This window comes from Bidens hawaiensis, unplaced genomic scaffold (genome assembly GCF_021521415.1).
Source record: "Bidens hawaiensis isolate Kalapana, Puna unplaced genomic scaffold, B.hawaiensis_p1.1 tig00038692_1, whole genome shotgun sequence".
Lineage (NCBI taxonomy): Eukaryota > Viridiplantae > Streptophyta > Magnoliopsida > Asterales > Asteraceae > Bidens > Bidens hawaiensis.
In genome coordinates, this window is record NW_027496810.1 from 62,895 (window position 1) to 86,839 (window position 23,945).

Sequence of the window (23,945 nt, forward strand, 5' to 3'; positions counted from 1 at the left end):
GGGGTCCTCTTTGGGGTAACCCTCCGGTGTGAGAATCAGATATTGTAGGAGAGGATAATCAGGATGTAAAAATGAGTAAAGGATTTAGCATATATTTTCTTGCCCCCATCTCACTGTTGAGGTGGTGTGGTATTTATAGTATTAGGGTTTCCAATGATTGGGCTCAGACCCAATTAGGGCCTTTTTGGCCTCTTCCTATTGCTTCGCGCCACGTGTACTTAGGACACCTGGTGCTTTTTCATTGATTATTCTCTGACCAAGGTATTTCACCTGACCCATGTGCCATCACGTGGTGGCACATGGGCTTTGCTGAGTTGTCCACCCTTCATTGGCAGCTGTCAACATCAGCACATTTTTTATTCCTTAAAAGATACCTTCTGGAAGGTTGCCTGATGAGTACAATCATGGTTGTCCTTATCCTGATTTGGATTAGACTATTGTCTCATTTGTTGTGTGTTGCTTACGCGCGGCCTTTATGCGCCTATCCCGGGGATGCGCAAGGTCTTCTATTTATTCTCACACTAAATGTGTGTGTTGTGTGCATATGTGATATGCGCCACGCACAGATGATTCATGCGCTTGCGCATAGGTTTTGGCTTTGTGGGTTGACCCGCCTCGCTTGCGCATATGTGATATGCGCCACGCGCAGATGTTTCCTGATTTCAAGCCTCTTGTCTATATCTTTTGGGTTGACCCGCCCCGCTCGATGTTAAGGCGGGTCAATACCCCTTCAGTTTGACTTCATGAGTATTAAAAGATACAATTGACCTTCAAAATTCACGATTGGCAATCTATTGGTACTTAGGAACAAAAACTAACATGCATTATACCTAAAATCCATAAAATAACATGTATTATACCTAATATCTCAAAAATAACATGCATTATTCCTAAAATCCCTAAAATTAACATGGATTATACCTAAAATCCCCAAAGTTAAGATGTATCATACTTAAATTAATATGTAAACCCTAAAATCCCCAAAATTTGGACTTACTTGTTGTTTGGTGACGGAAGGCGGAGGGTGGCCGGTGAAGGGCAGGGGGTAGTCGGCGGAGGTGTAGAGTGGTTGACAGTAGGCAGGGGGTGGCCACCGGAGGCAGGGTGGTTGGTTGAGGTCGCGATGGAGGCAGGGGAGTGCCGGTGGAAGAGAGGGGTGAAGGAGGTTTGAAGGGGATGAAGAATTTGTTTAAGGTTTTAGGGGGTGTTTGGGTGAGCTTTTAAAACTTGCTTATTTGCTATTTGTTTGTTGAAAAGCAAAAAGTGTTTGGTAAAGCAAATCTAAAAGCTTCAAAATAGAGCTTTTCAAAAGTTGTTTTTCCTTTTCAAAAAGCAAATAAGTATAAACACAATTTAAAAAGGTTAGAAGATTTTTGAAGTACATGTTCCATGTCTGTTTGAAGAAGAGGACGCACACGTTTTTTAATGAAAGGTTTTCCAAAAACCAAACACACTGCAGACCTAAACGTCTGTGCGGCGCTCATGAAGAGCTTTTGTGAAAAAAAACACCCTCTTATACAAGTGGCGCGATCGCCTTTGTTAGATTATCCTTTATATGGTGAGGGGCTTCGATGTCCCTCTACATTGCCACATCAGCACCACGTAAGCACCAGGGGGCATCGAAGCCCCAACCTATAATGTCCTGCTATGGAATGGACGAGGTAATAGAACGGATCATTACCATTCCGTTGACATGTTTGATTACCATGTGAGAATGACATGAATTATTAGTTTTTATTTTTTGGTACGCTAGAAAAAGTAGGAATAATTAAAATGGTAGTGAGTGGCAGTGGGATGGTGGAGGTGGGTGTTGGCGGGAGCGATTGTTGGTGGTGGCAGGTGGTGGTGATAGCGGAGGGTGATGTTGGTGATGGCTGGGAGCGATGGTTGGTGGTGGCGGTGGTGGCCACAGGCAGCGGAGGCAGGTTGACGGCAGCAGGCGGGTGGTGGTGGCGGAGGCAGGTGGTGGTGGCAGTGGGCAGCAGAGACATGTGGTGATGGCGGGGGAGGAGGGTGGTGGTGGGCGAAGGCAGTGGCGGGTGGTGGCGAGAGGACAATGGGTAGTAGTGGTGGTGGTTGGGGGATGGTGGATATGATATAATGTGATCGAGAGATGAGATGAGAAAAAACAAGAGGTTGGATGGAAATAATTTGAAATATTTTAGAGCGAATTAAATGGACATGGTAACAAAATTTTTCATTCATTTACTGCATACCAAAAACTATCTAATTATATTTACATTTTATAATTTATAAGCTTCCTGCATAAACTACTTTTTCTCTCTCCCTGTCTCTCATTCAGTCACTCAAAATAAAACCCCAGTGTCATCATCTTGAATTGAATTGAATTGAATTGAATTCCAGCTTACAAACACACCAACTGTCAGTTTCTGTTTTCCCCACAAGATCTCAACTCATTTTGGCCGCCTATGAAATGAATCATCAATCAATTCAGGTGCAGATCTCAAAACCCTTTTGACTGACATTTCAGATGTTTGCTTCTTTAAATAATATATATATATAATGATCCAGATGTGATGTTTCTTTCACTATCGATTGAAAAATATAGGGTTTTTCTTGCCCCTTGTTGATTGACGACAAATCAATCAACCAACCCTATATATTCATTCATTCAGGATTGGTATCTATCTAAACTGCAAAACTTGCTTCTGATTTCAGGTGTATGTTGTTGACATGTACTAAACCTCAACCTTTCCATGCGTCCCTTCCCAGCTCTCGCTTGCCTTTTCTTGTGCATTTTCTCCACACATATCTTTGCAACTGCTTATAACGACATCACATGTGAAGGCTTACAGGGCGTGGGATCGTTTAACACTACATGTTTACTCAACTCAAACGTTAATTTAACCTCCGATCTCTATGTATTGGCAAATGGAAACATGGAGATACTTCCTCATGTTACCATCATTTGCCCCATTCAAGGATGCGTAATCACCTTCAATCTCTCTGGTACCATTAAAGTTGGACTAAACTCTTCAATCATCGCCGGCTCCGTTGTTTTAGCTGCAGTTAATGTGACTATGGAAACAAGCTCTCTCATAAACACAACAGCCATGGGTGGAGCACCGCCTTCTCAGACTAGCGGCACCCCCGTAGGCTATGACGGTGCTGGTGGCGGCCATGGCGGTAGAGGGGCGTCTTGTGTGAGGAATTGGGGCGGGGATGTTTATGCTTGGTCTACTCTGCCTTATCCTTGGAGTTATGGGAGTAAAGGCGGTAGGATGTCAGATGGTGATAAATATGGCGGGAATGGTGGCGGGCGTGTTAAGATCATCGTGAAGGATGTTTTGTACATGAACGGGTCTTTACTAGCGGAGGGAGGTGATGGTGGAGTAAATGGTGGTGGTGGATCGGGTGGAAGCATTGTTATAAAGGCTTTAAAATGGTACGTATTCGTACTCTGGTTCTTTTTTCTTATCATTACATTTCTGTGTGTATGCGTCAACATATCAAGAACTATGACGCATTGCACTAACAAATGATATATTTGTTATGATGTACTGTATCCATATATTTTCTTGGCATATAATATTTATTAGTAGAAGGATATGTTACCATTTTATTTGTGAATAGCCACGTGTCAGGATTTTCATCTTCTTTATGTCACTACTTGCAAGTTGCAATGTGAACTCTATGCACTGAATTATAAGAAACGAAGTTTGATGAGCTTTGAATTTTTATAAAGATTTTTCTGATAGAAAGTTGCTTGTAGTCATATAATTAAGCAACCCTCTTGATTAGAATGATAACCAAGTGGAATATATTCAAAAAGCTTACAAGTAATGATAGGTTAATCGAACTCTGTTTCTTATGACTCACAGAATTATGGAAGAGCCATTTGGGCCAACTATAAAAGTCTGAATAGTTATAAGAAGCTGAGTTTGATGCGCTTCAAAAGCCACGCTGAATAGTTATAAGGCAGCCCTTTTGATTAAAATGGTGTTTGTTTTATGTGAAAGTCAAGCAAAAAAGATCCCGGATGGGTTTTAGATGCACATAATAGGTTTTAATTAAATAAACTGCTCCAAGAACCAAATATCCTCTGGATAATAGCATAAACGAGCTTAAGGATGAACAAATGTATTACTTTGTGTGTATATTGTTTCTTAGTTATGCCATTTAGTTGGGGGTTATTTGAGCATTAAAGCGTCTGTAATGCTGTTGGTGAAGTCAGTGTGTGATTAATTTTTGTAGCCTAAACGGGTTTTTCATACTTCATTTGTATCATTGTATTATTCAACTTGCAGTTTATTTATCACATCAAGGCCATTATATCTGTGAAAATATTAATTTGGAACTAATCAGTTACAGTAATTTATCACACAGGGTATAAATTAAGTTCTTTAGTGAATAAGAAACAAGAATCAGTTTTAAATTACACCAATTTTGTGGAAACTATGCAAAGATCTCTTAGAATGATAGATAAATGAAGCCTGAACAGTTGACATGAAAATTTGAAGGATTACTAAGTTCTAATAAACTATATTGTGAATCCTTGATACTTTAAGTAAAAGTATTTATTGTAGTTCTACTGAATTCTTAGGATCATAATCATAAGCCTTTAGCGAACTTGTGCTGTGACATTTTATTATTTGATATCTTTTGCTTTGGTATCAATTTACATGTTTTCTATGTACTAATAACTATTTAATATCTGTTCATAATTTGAATGTTAGTACTGCATATTTTTTATTAAACTTTACTAATCAGTCACCCGCTGGTTTTATTGGATAGGAAGGGATTTGGTATTGTAAGTGCATCTGGCGGCAATGGGTGGGGCGGCGGCGGTGGTGGCAGAATATCTCTTGACTGTCACAGCAAACAAGAAGAGATAAAAGTCAAAGTGCATGGTATGTGGTCAACATGCCTGTTACTAGCATTTTTTGGGAACAAAAATGTTATCTTTTTGGAACACGTGAATATAATATTATATGATTTTGTGGTGGTGTTACAGGCGGTGAGAGTATTGGTTGTCCAATGAATGGTGGAGCAGCTGGTACTAATTTTGACTCGTATCTGTTAAGTTTAAGAGTTGACAATAATAATGTCACCACGGAAACTGAGACACCATTACTTGTTTTCTCCACAAGTCCACTTTGGACAAATGTTTACGTTGAAAATGATGCTAAAGTTTTGGTGCCTCTACGTTGGAGCAGAGTTCAGGTGTGTCTGTGCATATACTTTATTTAACTTTTTTGCATTGGGTTTACTTGCATAAACGGGTAACGAACATTTGTCACGTTTATATATTAGATGGCTATGTTTTATTCAGCCTTAATTCATCTTACAAAAGTTTAGATTTATGGTAGGGTGTGCATGAAACCAAAAAAACTGATGCCAAACTAAAAGTGACTGTTTGCTTTATGTTTCCGTAAAACCAAACTTTCGGGTCAGTTTCTGTTTTGCGTGTAACTAAAACTGAAAACCAAACTGAACCAAATTTTTGGATAGTTTTGACTTTGAAGTTACTTGTAAGAATTTAATAAATAGTGTTACCCAAAAATTTAACCCATATGGTATGATAATCAATCGTCAATAAACAAAAGAATTTGGGTACAACATTTTAAGCCTTAATTAATTATTTTGGGCCAATTTTTTAGGTCTGAAAGTTTTAAGCCCAAATGTTAAAACTTAAAACTGATACCAAACTGAACCCAAACCGAAAAAACCGTAACCAAACAGTTTTGAAAAACTCAAAAACTGAATCTTCGTTGGAGCTCAAAATCGATTCATGCACACCCATAAACTTTACTTCGTCCAGGTCATAATAATGAAGCGACAAATGACATGTCAGTAAGTTTGACCTGTTGACTTTTTTCCGCCGGGTACTGAAAAATCAATTTTATATATGGTAATTAGGTCAAGAATCCAAATTAAGGCACACGTGTATATGTATGTGATAGGGTTTGATAGATTAAGCTTGTGGTTAATTGAGATTAGAGAATAGAATAAGGCAAACAAGAGACCGAACGATTGTATTAACGAAAACGTAAAAGTTACAAGTTTCGGGCCTAGCCCTATCTCACTGCATAAGCAGGAGCCATGGCAATGCCATCTTAAACATAAACATACTCTCCTCTCCCTATTAGCTAGTAATACACCTATTTATAAAAATATAAGTTGCACTTGACCCCTCCTAAAAATAGACAAATGACATTTAGACTAGAAACTGAACATGATTCCTATCATTGCTCCGCCCTTGAAAACAGTCTTGTCCTCAAGACTGAGATCGGCTGCGTCGTCTGGCGGTCGACCCTGCCCATGCACCAGCCACAAATTATATGATCCAACAATTAACTCAATAATAGGACTTGTAGTTTGTACCCCCAATTAATACCCGGTAGGTTTGTAGGAAAGTAAATATCAACAGAGGCTAGCGGTCTAAATTTCTCGACAATCTGAATTTGACAAAAAAAGGCAGCAGGCAACTTTTGATGAAGACGACTTGCAACAGAGAGTTGGCGGTATGGTTTAAGCGTCACATAAACCCAAACCTGTTCTTTAACTGACTTGCACATCCCGACATTTCTTGTCAACATGCATATTCATAGAACTTTGAACGCTGGATAAATGAACCTTAAGATGTTGCAGAGCTTCATCTTCATGAAGTTCACGAACCACCGACTCCACTCGAACTTCTCCATGAGCAATTTGTAAAACAGATAGAGGGCGCCAGTGTAAACATGGAACTCATTCTGAGTAAAACCAAGTTTATGGCCCAAAACCGGAAGACCAAACTCCAACAAAACCGCACAAACAAGCTGACATATGCGAATAATGCAACTAAAATAAAGCATGTTAATAAAACTCGGACCAGGATCGAAACCAAAGATCTGAATCTGAGTTTTGAGTTGATCTTGTATAGGTTCTATGGAGTTGTGAAAAGAGGCAGCCCAATTGATAGTGATATGCGTTGAATCGAAATCCTTAATTTCTGATAAATGAAGTAAAGCATTCAATTGAGGAATCATCAATTGATTGTGGTGTAGTAGGTGGTTTAGTATGGTGGTAACAGGTGGGGCAAAAGCAAGAGGGCTGGACGTTGCATGTTCGGTCGAACCAAAGTCCCAACCCGGTTTCCATTCAAAGGTTTGAACAGCAAGCAATTCACTACCAATTTCGTATTGACTTGGATGAACCTTAGGTACAGTATGTGTAGGCCTGTGCAAGACCTGAGCAAAATTCATTGAAGTGGAAGGGTAAAGCTTGAAATCACCAACTTCACTGATATGTGTATGTGGGTGTCCCGTTGATAACAATTGGGAGGAAAGAACAGGGGATTCCGAATGAAGTGCTAATATCACCTCTGGAGCAAAAAGAAGCACCGTTGGAAGGTCACCAATTGGATTTTCATCTGAATCGTTAAAGGAAGCTAACGAAGAATTAGGGTTCAGTGAAGGCTCGAACACATCTGATGGAGAATTACCAGAATTTAGAGGATTAACAGTTGCAAGCCCTAGATTTGGAATATCCACACCCGAATCATAACATGAAACCAATCCCTCCTTAATTTCAAACCAATCAAGGTTTGAGGAACTTATATCCTCATTCAATTGCCCTTTTGAATTGTGAATTTCGAGGCCACCAAAACGCAAACGCTTTTCAGATCTGGAAACAAGCGCCTCCAATTGAGCTATTACAGATGGAAGACCATGAGGAAAATCTCCATCGGAAGCAGATTTGGGACCCAAATCCCTATCAGACACAAATTTGGGACGAGAATAGGGAAATAACTCACTGAAATTGCCTCCTGAACCAAGCGACCCAGCAATAGTCCTCTGCTCTTGTTGTTTCATCCAATTCAACACCACGTTTCGAAATTCGCTGGATTCACCACGATCAACCTCCAATGCTTTTAGTGTAGCTTTAATCTCAGAAACATCAGATTGTAATTGTTGAATCTGTTGTTCGTGAGCATCCAATCAGAATTTCTGAGCTAGGGTTTCCATGAGTGAAAATGGCAGGTCAATGGCAGGTCGGACCAATGATAGGGTTTGATAGATTAAGCTTGTAGTTAATTGAGATTAGAGAATAGAATAAGGCAAACAAGAGACCGAACGATTGTATTAACAAAAACGTAAAAGTTACAAGTTCCGGGCCTAGCCCTATCTCACTGCATAAGCAGGAGCCATGGTAATGCCATCTTAAACATAAACATACTCTCCTCTCCCTATTAGCTAGTAATACCTATTTATAATAATATAAGTTGCACTTGACCCCTCCTAAAAATAGACAAATGACATTTAGACTAGAAACTGAACTTGATTCCTATCAGTATGTAATATTATTAATTAGGTTGGAGGCCAAATTAAATCACTCAAGTTTGATCATGTTGACTTTGTTGTGTACAATTATCATTAAATCACTCAAGTTTGACCATGTTGGCTTTGATGTGTAGTTGCGTACAATTATCATTATATTATACGCGAGTCTGACCCTGTTGACGTTGATGTGTACGTGTACGGTTATCATTAAATCACTCAAGTTTGACCATGTTGACTTTGATATGTAGTTGTGTACAATTATCATTATATTGCTCAAGTTTGACCATATTGACTTTGATGTGTACAATTATTATTAACTCACTCATGTTTATATACGATTATTAGGTCAGAGGCCAAATTAAACTAGCTTGTGGTGGCAGCATCGCCTTGGGGTTGTCCGATTATCCAGTTTCTGAGTTTGAGCTTGTTGCGGAAGAACTGCTTATGAGTGATTCCATCATAATGGTACAAACTTAAAAGACTGAAATTATGTGAAAATTTTATTATATTTATAAATTTTAGTTACATGAGTTTCTTCTATGTGTCGTGTATGAAGGTGTACGGTGCGCTTAGAGCTACTTTCAAAATGGTACTGATGTGGAACTCCCAGATCCAAGTTGATGGTGGTGGCAGCACACTTTACACTATTTCTGTCCTTGAAGTCCGTAACCTTATTGTTCTTCGGGTATGGTTACTCCGATTCCTCACAATTTGGGGTGTGCATGGGTCGGTCTTGGGCTCAAACTGAACCAAAAACTGAAAGCTTTGGTTTTTGAAAACTATTTGGTTTCGTTTTCTGTTTGGTTTTGGTTTATTCGGTTTAACCATTTTGGCTTTAAATTTTTGAACTGTAAAAGAAATCGGCCCAAAATAATGATTTGGGCCTATATGGGCTAAAATATTTGGGTTACATCATTTATTAAGCTCTTATAAATTACTTAGAATTTAAAATAGAAAATGAAATTACATAATTTCGTTGCATGCAAAGCCGAAACCGAACCAAAAGTTAGTTTTTACGAAAACAGAAATAACTAAACGGTCGGTTTTTGTTTGGGGCCCACATTGTTCTTTCTTAAAGGTGGCAAAATCGTCTGTTTAGGTGGGTTGGGTCAGGTTTGTCCACAAAAACTGTTTGTTCCTTTCTTTGGTTTTGTAAATGATTTTTATGTTACATGTGTTTAATGAACAACCCTATTAAAATTTGGGAGACTCGAGATCCGTTTTACCGGTTTCTATATCAACTATTCTTTTGGGGCAGCCAGCCCATTTGACCCTTCACATAATATATATTTTTGAATTTGAGGATAGCTTTGTCTGATCTGGCAGGAAAACTCATGCATAACCTCAAATACAAACTTGGCTGTTTATGGTCAAGGACTTTTGACATTAAGCGGTCAGGGTGATGCAATTAAAGCACAAAGACTTTCCCTTTCACTTTTTTACAATCTTATTGTAAGTTATTTTCTGGATTGTTTTCTGTTAACTGGATTTTTTATAATATTTTTCACTTGGAAGGGTTCTTATATGATATATATCTAGGGGCAAAAAACGAGCCAAAGCTCAAATCTAGGCAAGCTTAAGCGTATTCGAGCCTAATAATAAGCTTGTTTAGTAAAAGGAAACTGCTATTCCAAATTTGAAATGAGCGTATTACTTGTATACTTTTTACATAACCTATTTGATATATATTTATGTAATATCTATTACTATAAATATATGATAAAAATAATTAAACAATATATCTTATGTTATATATACAGCTTTAATTATAAATATATATAATAATTAACTAAAGCTTGAGAAGCAATAAATATATATATTATTTAATAGTTAGTAAATAATAAACTAGCCAAGCTCAAGCTTGAGAAAACTACTCACAAGCCGAGGTCGAGCTCAATCCTAGTTGAAAACCATTTATTTAGGGTATTGAACAACCCTCATTATTGTGTTTTTATATCAAAATATAAAGGGTTTGTACAACACCCAAAAATGCAGGTATTGGAAACTTCTAACCCTTCTGGTATGCGAAAATACTATGATACTCTTTTTGGTAATTTGGCATTTTTGTATAACCATTTATCATTCACAGGTTGGACCGGGTTCTTTGCTTGAAGCTCCCTTAGATGATGATCAGAGTAAAAGCATGTGAGTGTAAACTTGTAACCATTTTAGCTGTTTTATAGGTTACAAGCCAGCTTAATTAGCTTTTTATTTTGGCAGAGTTACAAAATCCCATTGTGAGAATCCAACATGCCCAAGAGATTTGATTTATCCACCAGATGATTGTCATGTTAATGACACACTTTCGTTTTCACTACAAGTAAGAACCACACAACACTTTAAATCTTATAGTATATGCATTCCCAAGTTGATATTAATCTACAAACTCTGTGTACCATGTTTCTGACTTTTATATGGCCCATTTTAGTTATTGAATATGGTCTTTGCTCTTATTTATGTAAATGTTTGCTTAATATTAGTAAATACAAACTCACAAACACGATGTCGACCAAAATATTGATTTTACTCTTCTATTAATATGATGCAAACAAAATTAAACAACACCTTAAACAATTAAGCTTATCAAACTATTTATACTGGACCCAAGACTAAACCCATTATGACTCAGAACCATAGTTACCTAAATCGCGGTTCGCTCCGTTACGGGAACGGAATACGGGTACGCAATTCGCTCAAGGTGACATATTCTGTACAGAGAGGGGTAGGTTCATTTCGGTACGAACCGGTACGGTGTACCACAGAATCCGGTTCGGGGTACCCAATTTAAAACAAAAAATTACCAAAATACATAATTACCGAAACATTAATTCCATGACAGATAATCAAATTGCATGCCCAAAACTAAAATTCCATAACATATTATGCAAAAGAGAGTATCCATAATTCCATAACAGATTATAAACTTATAATATTATTGTACATAATTTTATAATTAAATAATTCCATTATTTATATATTATTTATTTTCCAGTTAAAAATTAAATAGTTCCAATTTATATAATATTATTTAATTAAATAATTCCATTATCCTAATCAATTGGAACACTAAAATATCTACCGGAACGCTAAAAAATCGATCCAATTGCCGAATTTTAGATTACCAGAAACACGATTTCATTACCGTATTTATCGATTAAATTTCCGAATTGGATCGACGTACCATCGGAATTGGTACGCGTTTTCATGAGCGTTCAGTGAGCTATCGTATTGCGTTTTGTCACACTCCGTTCCAATACGCAATTCGCACCTCATGGAGGAACACTTTTAAACTAATCTTATCACATAGCAGATAATCATAATTAAATAACTAAACTAACCCTTCAGAAAGTACATTAATTTCAAAAGCAGTCTTTCTCCAACATTGGTTAACATAAGTTATGTTCTTATACTTTTTTAGAGACGGGAAATGAAACTAACATTGCAATAACATTAATTTTTTTTTTTACCAATTTTGGGGGTTTGATGTGAATATTTTTTGCAGATTTGTCGTGTTGAAGAAATAGTTGTGAATGGCATAATAAAAGGGAGTATCATTCAGATACACAGAGCAATGACCGTCACTGTGGACACAGAAGGCATGATAACCGCTTCCGAATTAGGTATTTATGTTTAAAATTTTGAATGAGAATTTTTTTCATGTGAATTGGTTTAATTTATTCAAAGGCAGTAATCAGTAGACACATATTATGCATGTAAAAGAGACAAGAATAATATTCATTTGAATACTGTGTTTACGATAGAGGGGAATACCTCTAAAGAGAAATAAATCCTAATAATAAACTGGTGAGTAATTATCATTTTAAACAATAAAAGACTTTGATTTCACATAATAAGTACTTGAGGTCATTTTTGCAGGGTGTCGAAATGGTTTTGGTTTGGGAAACTATTCAAATGGTGCTGGTGGTGGGGCCGGGCACGGTGGCCGAGGAGGCACTGGATTGTACCATGGAAGGTTGAGTGAAGGTGGCAGCATTTATGGCAAACCCGATCTTCCCTGTGAGTTAGGAAGTGGAACTCTTGGTCCCAATGAGTCTGTCGGACGTGTTGCTGGAGGAGGAATGATTGGTACTCCTTCCTTCATTCAAATAAATAGATTAATAATTATAGGAGTAAATTATATTATTCTTTCTTTAGGTATATAGCAAATTTCTGGTTTCGTCCTTAAACTAAATAATAAATAGCATTTACACGTTTTGTCCTTTCTACAAACGGACAAATTTAACGCTAGTTAGTTCAAAGGACGAAACATGTAAACAAATTTGAACATAAATGACAATCATTGTTATTTCGTCAGTTTAAGGACGAAACCTGGAATTCTGTATGACTAAAGAACCAAAAATGTAATTTACTTCAATAGTAATGATAATAATAATAATAAATTAATAATAATAATAATTATTATGTTGCTAGTGATGGGCTCTATTCTATGGCCTCTTACGAAGCTTGATATATACGGGTCAATGAGGGCTGACGGTCAAACCTATGGGAATGCTACCACAAACAGTAACGGTACTTTAATTGGAGGATTAGGTGGTGGTTCTGGTGGCACAATTCTTCTTTTCATACAATCAATATCCCTATATGATAAGTCTTCTTTGTCGGTTGTGGGTGGCCATGGTGTCCCGCTTGGCGGAGGTGGCGGCGGCGGCGGAAGACTTCATTTCCACTGGTCCAAAATTGGTACTGGAGATGAATATGTGCCTCTTGCAATGATAAATAGTACCATCAGCATAAAGTAAGTAACATTGTTGCTATTGTCACAAAATATTTTGGATATAGATGGCTTATAAGTTACAACCGCCACATCATATAGATTGCAGTAAATTGAGGGCTCTTCATCCTTTGTAATTGTAACATTCAAATATATTATTATTTTAGTCTTGTTTACATATACCATGGCTTTTTAGTTAACTGGAGTACCGGACCTTGTTTGTATTTATTATAGTGGTGGTGAAGGGGATGGAGAGGCTCTCCCGGGAGAGGACGGTACAATAAGTGGAAAGGCGTGCCCTAAAGGACTTTATGGCACTTTTTGTGAGGAATGCCCGGTTGGCACTTATAAAGATGTCGAAGGCTCTGATAATGATCTTTGTATTTCTTGTCCCCTTGAAAAACTTCCCAGACGTGCATCCTTTATACATGTTAGAGGTTGTTTGTTAGTGCCCTGTCAAAACACACACACACACACACGTACACACTCACAAATATATATGTGGTTCTTACTTGAACTAACCACTATATTGAGTGAGGTTCATTACAGAACACTAAATTATAGCCAGAACAGAAAGAACAAACCTATAAAACCTTTATTTGTTTTTATCAATCATTCACTCTTTAAATCTCATACTTAAATACATGGGTGTTTGTTATGTACATATAAAACCGTTAAACTAATATTTACATATGTTTTTCTTTTTCTTATTTTTAAACTTAACTATTTTCTTACACATGTGTAGGTTCCATACATAAAACAAAATTGTTCGTAGGCTGTTTCCTTTAAACTTCAGAAGAGATGAATAAATACTGCATTACAAGCAGTTTCTTATGTTTTAAAATTTTTCAAGATTAGAAATATTAGTTATTTATTCTGTTTATGTGTTCTCGCAAAACTGTGCTGTATTTTGAAACCTCCCTTATATATTTATATATGCAATCAATACATTTTAAGTAATAATAATGATGCAGGCGGGGTGTCAGAGTCATTTTGCCCATACAAATGCCGATCAGAAAAATACCGGATGCCAAACTGCTACACGGCTCTTGAAGAGCTAATATACACATTTGGTGGACCTTGGCCTTTTGCTCTTATGTTATCATGTGTTGTGATTCTTCTGGGTGTTCTTTTAAGTACCCTTCGAGTCAAACTTGTCGGTCAAACTTTTTCTTATGACAAAGTGGATTCAGTTGAACGCACCAATCACCACCATTTCCCCTCTCTTCTTTCCTTATCTCAGGTATTATTATCATGTCATCCCCATTTTTGGTCAAGTTTTTTCCTTAAGAGCCAAACTTGTTGGTCAACCTTTATATTTTCTTACTTTTGTATAGGTTCGAGGAACACGAGGTGATGAAACTCAGAGTCATGTGTACCGAATGTATTTTATGGGCCCAAATACGTTTAGAGAACCGTGGCATCTTCCTTACTCGCCTCCTGATGCAATCATTGATATAGTGTAAGAACTATTGTTATATTACTCTTGGATATAATTATATGAAGGGAGAATTCCATATATACCCTTACAAACTTACTAAATGTCATATATAACCATAATCATAATATTATTTACACCCTTATTTAATCATAATATAAATATGATTGTATCACTTTATTGTTATTCTATTACATGAACCACTAAGAAATCATATTTGTGGGGATGTGTTGTTAATGTATAAAGTTACGTTCTTATTTTAATACTGCTATTTCGAATTAGAAACGAAAAAAAGAAATTTAAAGCAAAACTTCAAAACAAGGTAAAAACGACTTCAAATTACAAGATATGCGTAAATAAGAAGTTTTTAGAAAAATAAGGGTAATATGGTCATATTTTTTGAAATGGGTCATTTTGGTTACTAATGTATAAAGTTACGTTCTTATTTAATTTGAATATATTAATACAAAAATCCACATGATGTGTAACCGAACCCAATTTGAGATGCAGATATGAAGACTCGTTTAACAGATTTATTGATGAGATAAACTCAGTTGCTGCATATGATTGGTGGGAAGGATCAGTCCATAGTATACTTTCGTTGCTTGCATACCCGTGTGGCTGGTCTTGGAAACAGTGGCGTAGGAAATACAAAATCAATCAGCTTCAGGAGTTTGTTAAGTCTGAATATGATCATTCTTGTCTTCGTTCATGCCGATCTAGAGCTTTATACAAAGGGATGAAGGTTATACATACATATACATACACACACAAACACACATATAGGGTTGGGATCTCGTCAAAGATCCAAAGGTTTAAGAACTTTTAGTTTTAAGAACTCCTAACAGCCAATCATTTACTTATTTTATTTGTATATTTAATATTATTTAAGGGTAACTTTGTCAGTTATTATATGTAATTTTGTGAAGTTTACAAATGTTTAATAACATAGTTATCAAATGCGAGAAGTGCTCTAAAGCGATGAAGGTGCGCCTAGAGCCCAGGTCTCAAGCGCAAAAAAAGGGTCCGCTTTAAAAAAAAACGCACTTAATAAAACAAATTTTTAAATATGTTAATATTTGAAACAAACATTAACATATATTAAATTTATTAATAGTAAAAATTTAATACATGTAGCCATTAAAAACATCTAACCAGTACAAAAAAAAGAAAAGATTTTGTCTTCTAAAATAACTAGAATATACAAAACAAATTGTATACAAAATCAAGATTTATCGATAATGTTGGAGTAAATTACGTAATCTGACCTTTTTTTAGGTGATCATTATTAATTTTTGTAAAAAGAGAATAGGAAAATCAGAAAAGATCGAAAAAATCAAAAAGAAATTAAAAAATCAGAAATTGTCTCCTGGATAAGCGCCTCCATCATTAAAAAGCGGGAAAACACCGCTTCGCCTAAAAATTGCGCCTAGGCGTGCGCTTTGTTCGCTTTTGATAACTATGTTTCATTAACCATATTGCATATATGTGTGATAGCCAATTTTCATGTATGTAACCACAATTAGATATAATAAATGATAAAACTACCCTTAAATATATCAAATAAATAAGTACAATGGTTTTTTTGTTAAAGGATCTTAAGGTTTTTGGATTTTTGGAAGTTCTGAAATGAATCTGATTTTATATTTGTTGTAAAGTAAGAGTTTTCTTTTATGATATAGTATTATACTCACACGAGTGAAAAATAATGCGTGTAGGTTGGTGCGACACCCGATTTAACGATTGCATACATTGATTTCTTCTTGGGTGGTGATGAGAAGCGGTTAGACATGGTAGCAAGTATTCAGAAACGCTTCCCGATGTGCATTATTTTTGGTGGAGATGGAAGCTACATGGCGCCTTACAATCTTCATAGTGATACTTTGCTCACAAATCTTATTGGACAGGTCTTCTATTATTATCTTTTTTTTTATTATAATTTTGAAGTGTCACCATGGGCAGGCTTAAGAGTGTAAACGAATGAATATAAACGAACACAAACACGTTTATTTTCTTAACAATTAATCACGAACAAGATAACGTCGTCCGTTTAATTGTTCGTGTCCGATCGTTTTAAAGCTGAACGAACAAACACTCGTAATCTTTCTGTTAGTTTATATTAGGACTGATGGGCTGGCTCGAAAACAAGATTATTTTTTTAGCACAGGTCTGATCTGGCAGACCAAATAAAAAAACTTTTTTAGACAAATTGTGTGGCAAAGATGATTACAAACAATTCAATTTGTGCATTAACATTACAGTTTTTTAAATATAAAGGGATATAAGAAGCTTTATGCATTAACATTACAATTTGGGCGACTTTCGACTACTTAGGTGGTGTTTGTATTTTTCTGAAAAGCTCTTCCTGGCCTCTTTTGTCTGCGCCGCGCAGACCACGCGCAAACATTGCCCTCTGCAGACTCTTTGTTTTTCCGAAGACGTTTCATTAAAAAACGTCTGCGCGCCCACTTCTTGGTGCAGACATGGTCCAATCACTTCTGACACATATTATTCATCATACTTCTATCATCTCCTCAAACCCTAATCTTATCTCCTCTCCTTTCCTCTATCAAACCCAGCCACCTCACCGGCCACCTCCCCTAGCTGCCGTCGCTGATCCTCCGGCACCTCCCCTAGCCGCCACCTCCTCCACCTACCCTAGCTGACCGCCGTTGCCTTTCTTCTCACATCACTAGCCGAACTCAGGCTAAAGCTCACTGCTATGGACATAAGTAAACAGAACCCTAAATTGAGGTTTAATCCTGGAGGTGTTATGGTGGCAGTGGCATCGTTGGTTGCGACAACTTTACCTCTGGTAGAGGGAGCACGCTTCGGCGTAACGGAGGAGTCGGATGGTGTGGGAGGGGTTTTAGTTTTTCTGGCCGGAGGGGTTTTTTTCGCGGGAGGTGGGGATTTGGGATTGCCGGTGGTGTTTCGAGTACTCATAATCAATCAAATTAATTAATAAACCAATTGTTGTTGAAGGAAGGTTATGCAAACAGATATTGGGAAATTGGGATTGGATTATGATGAATAGAAACTGGAAAATTAAACCCTAGGTATTGGAGTACTACGAGAGAATGGGGGTTTATGGGTTGAGTAGAAAAGGCTGATGAGTGGGTTTTTATGGGGGTTTATGTTTACTAGTTTGTTGTTAATTAGGTTTTTAGTTTTTTGTTAATTGTTAAAGTTTATTTTAGCAGTTTGCAGACGTTAAAAAACAAACAGTCTTCCTGTTGCAGACTGCAGAGGTTTGGTCCACCTCTTCTGCTACCGTTTGCAGATGTGGTTCTTAAACTGCAGACATTTTACCTCTAAAAAAACAAACAACACCTTACTGTTTTAGATAATTTTACCCATTAGAGACAAATAATGATCTGAATGATCCACACAAGTAAATTGGTCAAATCGCATAATCAGTTTCTGACATTTGTAAACATGTGATTGGCCAGCATGTTCCTTCGTCTGTTTGGAATCGTTTGGTAGCTGGTTTAAACGCGCAGCTGAGAACTGTGAGAAGCGGGTCAATACGGTCTTCTTTGCTTCCGGTTATTAACTGGATCAAAACTCACGGTAACCCGCAGCTTGACTTTCACGGGGTCAAAATTGAGCTCGGATGGTTTCAAGCCACTGCTACCGGATTCTATCAGCTGGGTATTTTGGTAACTGTGGTTGATGTTCTTTTTCACAACCTACATCACCATGATTTGATAGAAGACAGTGAAGAATCGCCAAAGTAAGTTTGTCACATGCAGTATCAGTTTACAGATATTATTTAATTATTGAAAAAATCGCACAAATGGTCCTCAAGTATGGAACCATGAAATTGAAGGATAGTTAACTTTTTTTGTTTAAGTGGTGTGAAAAGTGAAATGACCAAAATACCCCTTACTATTAATAATAAACTGAAATGAAAATTAAACTTAAAATAAGAAATTAAATTACTTGTCTGCCTATGTTTCAGCAGCTAAGTTATTTATAATTTAAATTATGGTGGGATTCAATGAATAAAGGTTTTTTATTTAAAACTAAAGGGCATTTTAGTCATTTTATAAATATTAACACAAGTTTAACCTCTTCATGTCAGAGATCATTTTACTTTATGCATAAATTGGAACAGGTGATGTACTTTCTCAAACTGAAGGACCAAAAGTGCATTTTGAACATAACACATGGACTATTCATGTAATTCTTGCTTTAGTTGTTATTTATTAATCTGTTGGTATATTATTCTAATTTTATTATTCAGGCATATTGGAGGGAGGGCTGTTAAGCAAGTGCAATCGAGTCAATCGTACACGAGTCAAGCGTTAAACCGTAAAAGGGTAGCAGGTGGAATTAATGGTGGTATTATTAATGATGCTTCTTTGAAGTCATTGGAATTTAAAAGGGATTATTTGTTTCCATTTTCCTTATTTTTGCACAACACTAGGCCAACGGGCCGACAGGTACATTATTATGCTAATCGTTACTTTTAAACATGGCAATACTGGCGGTTCAGTTAACAGTTAACACTTGTGGCTTTGAGTTTTTTTTTTTCTAAATCATTCATACTAAAGTTAAATGATATTTCTGTATCGGTAACAAGAAAATAAACGTTAAGATTTCGTTTACGCACGTTTAAAACACGAAAGGCAGGATTTTAAACTTAAATCCGGGACTGCTGACTTTTCACAGAATATGCTAAGTTAAAACATGTTTTAAATGGTGAAAAGCCAATATAAATTTTCACGGGTTCATTATTTAACTTAACCATGCGTTTAAACCCAAGATTTACTCATCTCGATTCTTTAAACTAGTTGAAAACCCAACTTCGAACTGTTCTGTTCTAACAGTTTATTAATACTTTTAAACAGTATAAAAATGTTTTATAGTATTGTATAGATGTTTATTATGCGATTTCGAGTGAGTTACTTTAGATTTACACACGTTAAAAATTAAAACGCAAAAATGATAAAGTCAGACGAATTCACTTTTCGGACTGTTTTGAAACTTAAAATATAATAAAATAAGTTTATGTAAATTTTAAGATTTATGCCGTTTCAGGATACTTTACAGCTGTTGATATGCGTGTTGCTTTTATCGGATCTCTCGGTCACCCTCTTATTATTGGTTGAATTCTATTGGATCTCAATCGGGGCGTTTCTAGCAGTTCTTCTTATTCTCCCGCTATCGTTGCTTTCTCCGTTTCCTGCGGGTTTAAATGCGTTGTTTAGTAAAGGTCATAGAAGAGCTTCACTTGCTCGAATCTATGCGCTCTGGAATGCTACCTCCCTTACAAACATTGTAAGTTTTTAATCTTATTTTTATATTTTTATTATCATTTGATTTCGGGGATAAATACTTTTTGTGTGATTGGGTTGTTATTAGGCGGTGGCGTTTACATGTGGCATGATTCATTATGGATTTTTGACATTCCAGATGTACGATGAGCCTAACGCGTGGGAAAATAGGATGTAAGTATTTTAGTTTTACAGTTTAGTTGTGAATATTAGAGCATCTCTTATCACTAATTTCAAACGTGCCATGTCAGATTAATTAGAAACAATCATTTCTCCAACAATAGATGTTTTAAACATTCTTTTTATTTTCACATCATCACTTACGTTTACATGTAAGTTTACATTTGTTTTATTTCCACGCCATCACGTGCGTTTACATTTGTTTTTTATGAAGTAAACTACTTTTTCTAATAATCTATTACTTTGCATTTGGCATTATTAAAATAATAGAAAGACAAAATGGCAAAAGACGTCCTTTATGTTTACACGGTTTTTCAATGGACGTCCTTTGGCAAACTTAATGACACAAAACATCCTTTATGTTCAAAAAACATTGCACAGTTCGTCCTTTTAACTAACGAGGGTTAGTTTTTCTCGTTAAATTCAGTCATGTGCACCTCATGTGAGGGCAATTTAGTCTTTTTACCCTTTCAAGGGTTATTTGTGTAATTTACTTAAAATTTTGGTTTTTAAATAAATAAAACTCATCTTCTTCCCCAAATAATCATAACCCACCATCGACAATCAACACCACAACCAAACACCAGCCACCACCCCCTCTTTAACTTTTCCAGTTTTTACAACACCAAACACCAGTTTTTATAAAACTCATACGATGGGCCACCACCGTCTTAGATGAACGCCCAGATGACCACCACCGGTTGGAACAATAGCCTTCTCTCAACCCAAATTCTGATAATCCTGTTTAACGCTGACTAGGGTTTTAAGACTTAGAGAGAGATCTGAGTTTAAATACATTCAAATCGACAACCGGAAATTAAGGTGAAGCCGGATCTGAGATTTTTTCTTGTGTATTAACAATACCATCAGAAAACAGCTCATAGGGTTTTGGGGGTGGAGTTGCAGGCGACGGTGGTGGCGGATATCACCAACAGTGCTATGGAAGAGAGAGATAGAAAGAGAGAATGGTGACGATGTCGGAACCCTAAGTCGCCACCTCTTGCTTCATCGCATCCACTGTCCTCGTGTGTCTCTTGGCTCGACTGGATTATCTTACCTTCACTATTTCCGTCATGAAGCCCCCTCGCCGTAAAACCGCTACCGTGTCGTACAAAACCGGCAACCCTCTTGCTTTTCCAGCAAAAACTAGCCTTAAACGTCAGAGATTAAAGGGATGTTGAATGGGTGGAGATAGTGTAAGAGAGAGGTTCAAATGGGGGCAGTTAGAGCTGTAAACGAACCGATCGAACACGAACAAGGTCTTGTTCGTGTTCGTTCGTTAAGGAAATAATGTATTCACGAACGTTTCACGAACGTTTCACGAACACTTATCGAACGAGATTTTATGTTCGTGTTCGTTCATTAAAGAAATGAATGTGTTCACGAACGGTTCACGAACACATGCGAACACAAATAAAATCAACACAGCCTAGAGATTGAGACCGGCGTATTCATCAATATGAATAATGAAAGCCTGTAAACGAATCGAACAAACACAAAGAAGGGCATATTCATGTTCGTTCATATAACTTTAAACGAATACGAACACTTAATCGAACAAATATTTATGTTCCTTTTCGTTTATTTAAAAAAAGAGCATTTGTGTTCGTTTATATTCATTTGTTTATAATCTAATCTAAGGGAACATAACTGAACAAAGATAAACGAACATAAATGAATATAGATGAAAAAATGTAAGTGAACACAATAAACATAAACAAACATAAATGAAAACACTTCAATGAACACAAATTAAAAAAAAAACATAAAACCTTTAATTAGATGACTCATCTAGATAATAATTAATTATTTTATATTAATACATATACGAACATAAATAAACAAACAAAAACGAACGTTCATGAACATAATGAACAAACGGAACATGTGTTCATGTTCGTTCGTTTAATTAAACGAACACAAATTTTTTGTTCGTGTTCGTTCGTTTAATAAATAAACGAACACAAACGAACTTCCCACCGAACGGTTCACGAACAGTTCACCGATCGTTCAGTTCGTTTACAGGCCTAGGGGTAGTGTTAGTGGCAGAAGATGAGAGAGAGAGAGAGAGAGAGAGTGTGTGTGTGTTGGGTATTGAGAGAGAGAGAGAGAGTTCAATATGTTTTTATTATTAAATTAATTATAAAATTACAAAATTACCCTTATATACATTGCAGATGACTAGATTTAACGGAAAAAAATAACTGGGTTAGTGGCAAAAGACGTAATGTGAAAGAGATTTGAAACATGAAGTTTGTTTTCTGTCATATCTTTCGCTAAAGGACGTCCATTGAAAAACCATGCAAACATAAATGACGTCTTTTGCCATTTTGTCTAATAGAAAAATATGGAACCTAAGTTACGCTTGAAGAAAAATAAACGCGTGACGACAATTAATTACAAATGAAGAAAAATAATTATGCATGAAGTAAAATATTTACAGATGGACATAAGCATGCACATCAACTGAGTTCTCAAATACAGTCGATTTTTTTAGTATAGTGGTAGTGTACTCGGATTAAAGAAAATAAAATGCTCGATTTTGTAGTGTAGGTTATTTATTTATTTATTTCTAAATAATGTTGTATAAAAAATGTATCAACGTTTCTTGAAAATGTGAAGGAAAATCCAAAAAAAAATAAGAACACGAAAAATGTGTCAATGGTTGAGTTCCTTTAGGAACTTAAACAAATTTAAGAACTGTTAAACCAATTTATTTGTTTATTTTATATATTTAATATTATTAAAGAGTAATTTTATCATTTATTATATTTAAATTTGTGATTACATGTGCTCTGCTTGCGGTGCGCGCATATAATGTATATATGTGTGAACCCTCGGGTGGGCAAAAGTAAAATTGCACTAATTTTGACGTTATTTTACTAAATTTGTGAAAATAATGTTAAAAGTGATGGAAGGTTAATCAGGCATCATGTGGTGGCGTTGATAGCCGAAAGACAAGGGTACATGCACCAATCAGCCGGCGTCCCGATGATTGAGTGCTATGTGCCTTATGTAATATGTCCAAGGCTTGATGCAAAACTACTATCGAGCCGGGGGTCTCACCGGAAGCAGCCTCTCTATCCCCATGGGGTAGAGGTAAGGCTGTCTACATCTTACCCTCCTCAGACCCTACCATAGCTTTGCTATTGGTGGGGTATACTGAGTACGATGATGATGATGATGATGAAATTTGTGATTACATGTATGTAATCACAAGTTTACATACGTGTAAATGAAAAAAATAGATATACATGTAATAACCAATTTACATGTGTAAAAGCATTTACATATATGTAAAAACTAATTTTTGTAATTGTAATTTAAAACTTGTAAATTATAAGTGACAAAACTACCCCTAAGTTATATTAATATAAAAACTGTTTTTTCTTTAAAATGGTTGTGTTAAGAGTTCTTAAATCTTGGGTGATGGCTTTACCAAAGTGGCGTTTTTGAAGGTGCTCGTAGCTTGTGTTGACTCGAAACCGTCCTTTTCCATTTTTTAATATGTAATAAATATGATTAGCAAAGTTATAGTTTAACGATGGTAGGATGATATTCTTAAATAAATCAAGTTAGTAGGTTGTATACTGTTTTCTTTGTAGTCAAACTTCAAAATATCATTGCTTTGATACAAGGATTAAACGTTACTGAGATCACGCAGTTTATAACCTGAATATTTTCTCGTGAAACCAGTGAGGACGAGGAGTGGTGGTTGCTACCGACTTTGCTAGTTGTATTCAAGGTGATACAAGCGCGGTTTTTTGATTGGCATATAGCAAACTTAGAGATTGAAGATTTCTCGCTATTTTGTCCTGATCCTGATACATTTTGGGCGTATGAGACGGGTTTGTGATCATGCTCACAGTTTTTGCAGTTGGCGGGTTCTTTGATGTATATAAATGTAGAAAGGTGGCGGTATGGTATATTTATGTACATTCGTTTGCCAGTTTGTTTTTTTGGTTTTGCAAGTAATGTTGAAAGAAAGAGATAGGTTGATGGTATATTATAAGACCGTTGTGAAGTTG

At 36.2% G+C, this 23,945-nt stretch overlaps 1 protein-coding gene across 1 annotated transcript; it reads left to right on the plus strand.

The window, feature by feature from the left end:
* The first annotated feature begins 2,717 nt into the window (after positions 1-2,717).
* Positions 2,718-23,888, plus strand: LOC143590622 (uncharacterized). Its single transcript, XM_077071046.1, has 21 exons — positions 2,718-3,406; positions 4,756-4,871; positions 4,976-5,184; positions 8,631-8,750; positions 8,842-8,970; positions 9,612-9,737; positions 10,375-10,430; positions 10,506-10,605; positions 11,788-11,905; positions 12,162-12,371; positions 12,717-13,041; positions 13,252-13,454; positions 13,992-14,260; positions 14,355-14,479; positions 14,966-15,200; positions 16,174-16,362; positions 17,908-18,191; positions 18,705-18,903; positions 19,502-19,741; positions 19,826-19,911; positions 23,614-23,888. The coding sequence occupies exons 1-21, from the start codon at positions 2,718-2,720 to the stop codon at positions 23,771-23,773; spliced, it is 4,188 nt and encodes a 1,395-aa protein (XP_076927161.1). The 3' UTR covers positions 23,774-23,888.
* The last annotated feature ends 57 nt before the right edge of the window (positions 23,889-23,945 follow it).